The sequence below is a fragment of the Netta rufina genome (genome assembly GCF_964035555.1).
Source record: "Netta rufina genome assembly, chromosome: 7".
NCBI lineage: Eukaryota > Metazoa > Chordata > Aves > Anseriformes > Anatidae > Netta > Netta rufina.
In genome coordinates, this window is record NC_140130.1 from 4,546,231 (window position 1) to 4,547,994 (window position 1,764).

Consider the following 1,764-nt stretch of genomic DNA (forward strand, 5'->3'; position numbering starts at 1 on the left):
TTCTCTGAGGACTAGAACTCCAATACATTATAAAGCTTTTCCCATGGGAGCCATTTATATGAAAGTAAAACAAAGAATTACTTTAAAGCTGATGTAAAAATAAAACATGGAATTAAATTCATTTCTAGTGTTATTCCATACAGTCACACCATGGGTCAATGTGTCCCGTGACTTGTAGAAAATACTGTCATGAATCATGATTAACAAAGAAAAAGCATTATTTAAAGGAGTCAAATGAACTAGCAAGCAACTGTCTGAAAGATGCTGAATTAAAACTACACTTTCCATCAGCATTAAATAAATTAAATCTTCTTAAATGTCTATTGATTTAAAGTTCTCAAAGCAAATTTATTTCGTCAAATTAGCGTAAGATGCAAACACAAATGAGCTATTATAATGGCAATATTACCTTATTCAAGCAGATTAACTCTTGCTAATTATTAAATTACACATCTGGCCTGCTGCATATTCTTAGTTCATAATAAGTTCTAATTAGCTATTTGAAAGTGATCAGGGTGATAGCTGAATATTCGCTGTGCGTAAGGATCGCTGTCCGTGGCCATTTTTTGTCCCGTATAATGGTGGTAGCTCTCGGGATGAAAGTGTTCGCAGTGAAGGCTTATCCATTCTCTTTCAGTACTGTATCTTTCTGCTTCAGCAAGTATTCTTGTTAGAGCCATGATATAACTCAAAGCCATCTGAAGGGTCTCGTACTTGGAGAGCTTCTTATCCTGACCCCACTGTGGAACCACTTTTCTCAAACGATCAAAGGCTGTGTTCAGTCCTTGCATCCGTCTTCTCTCCCTGGCATTAGCAGCCAGTCTTCTCTTGGCAGCGTTCTCCATCCTTTCTGAGCTGCACTTCGCAACGCAGCCTGGTCCACTTCCACACTGGCTGTCTGATTCTACACCTGAATCCAAATTACTGGATTTACAGGTTTTCATTTTTGATTTACAGTTGTAGCTTCACACACACACAAAAATTACTTTTAAAAAATGAAGCACCTAAACTGTGGTAGTGGAAGGCACTCCTATGACGAGCCCGTGTACCTCTTGTGTCTTCTTCCAAACAGCGATGAGGAGATATTTTTCTTAGCATTAAAGAATAACAAAACAAAAGGTCTTCTGGCTCTTCCAGAAGTGTCTGAAAATTGCTTCTTATTGCTTAATGAAAGAATAAAGAGTTCTCAATGCCTTATGCTTTCATTCTTTTAATTTCTGTGAACTCAAAAGGATAGAAAACAAAGAAATCTCCATTCTCAAAATATGAGATACTGAAGAAGACAGTCCTTTTAATCCAAGAAGGATCTTACTGAATTAAAAACACATCACTTCCAATGGCCATTCTGAATGAACGAAGTTCTGATTCAGCTTAGGAGAGTATTTTGAAATGATGAACTGTTGCGATCTGAAGACATAACTTCGTAACAAAAACCTCTCCTTTCTTGACTCCTGCCGGTAAGCAATGATTGTGTCTTACAGACAAGAAGAGGCTTTATAGAAACTGCAAAAGCTAAACAGGTGGTAGCAGGTGGGCGGGCGGCACTCTGCTTCCATCCCAGTACCTTCCCACCCTGGGAACTACAGGGAAAAAAAAAAACAGTAAAACCCGAACATTACAGCCTTCATCTGTTGAGAAGTCTTCCAAAGCCATTCTGTCCAGCCCTAACAACTTGCCATCTGGAGCAGTGTCTGGCTGGCCCCACAAGACTCTAGGCAGTTAAGCAAAAGATCCTTTCAATGGATAATCTGTTGCAACTCAGGA

At 38.9% G+C, this 1,764-nt stretch overlaps 1 protein-coding gene across 1 annotated transcript; it reads right to left on the reverse strand.

Annotated features, from left to right (window-relative positions):
• Positions 1-488: 488 nt before the first annotated feature.
• ATOH7 (atonal bHLH transcription factor 7) lies at positions 489-944 on the reverse strand (the record flags this gene model as incomplete). Its single annotated transcript, XM_084290156.1, has 1 exon — positions 489-944. One exon carries the CDS (start codon positions 942-944, stop codon positions 489-491), a length of 456 nt encoding a protein of 151 aa, XP_084146282.1.
• Between the last annotated feature and the right edge of the window lie 820 nt (positions 945-1,764).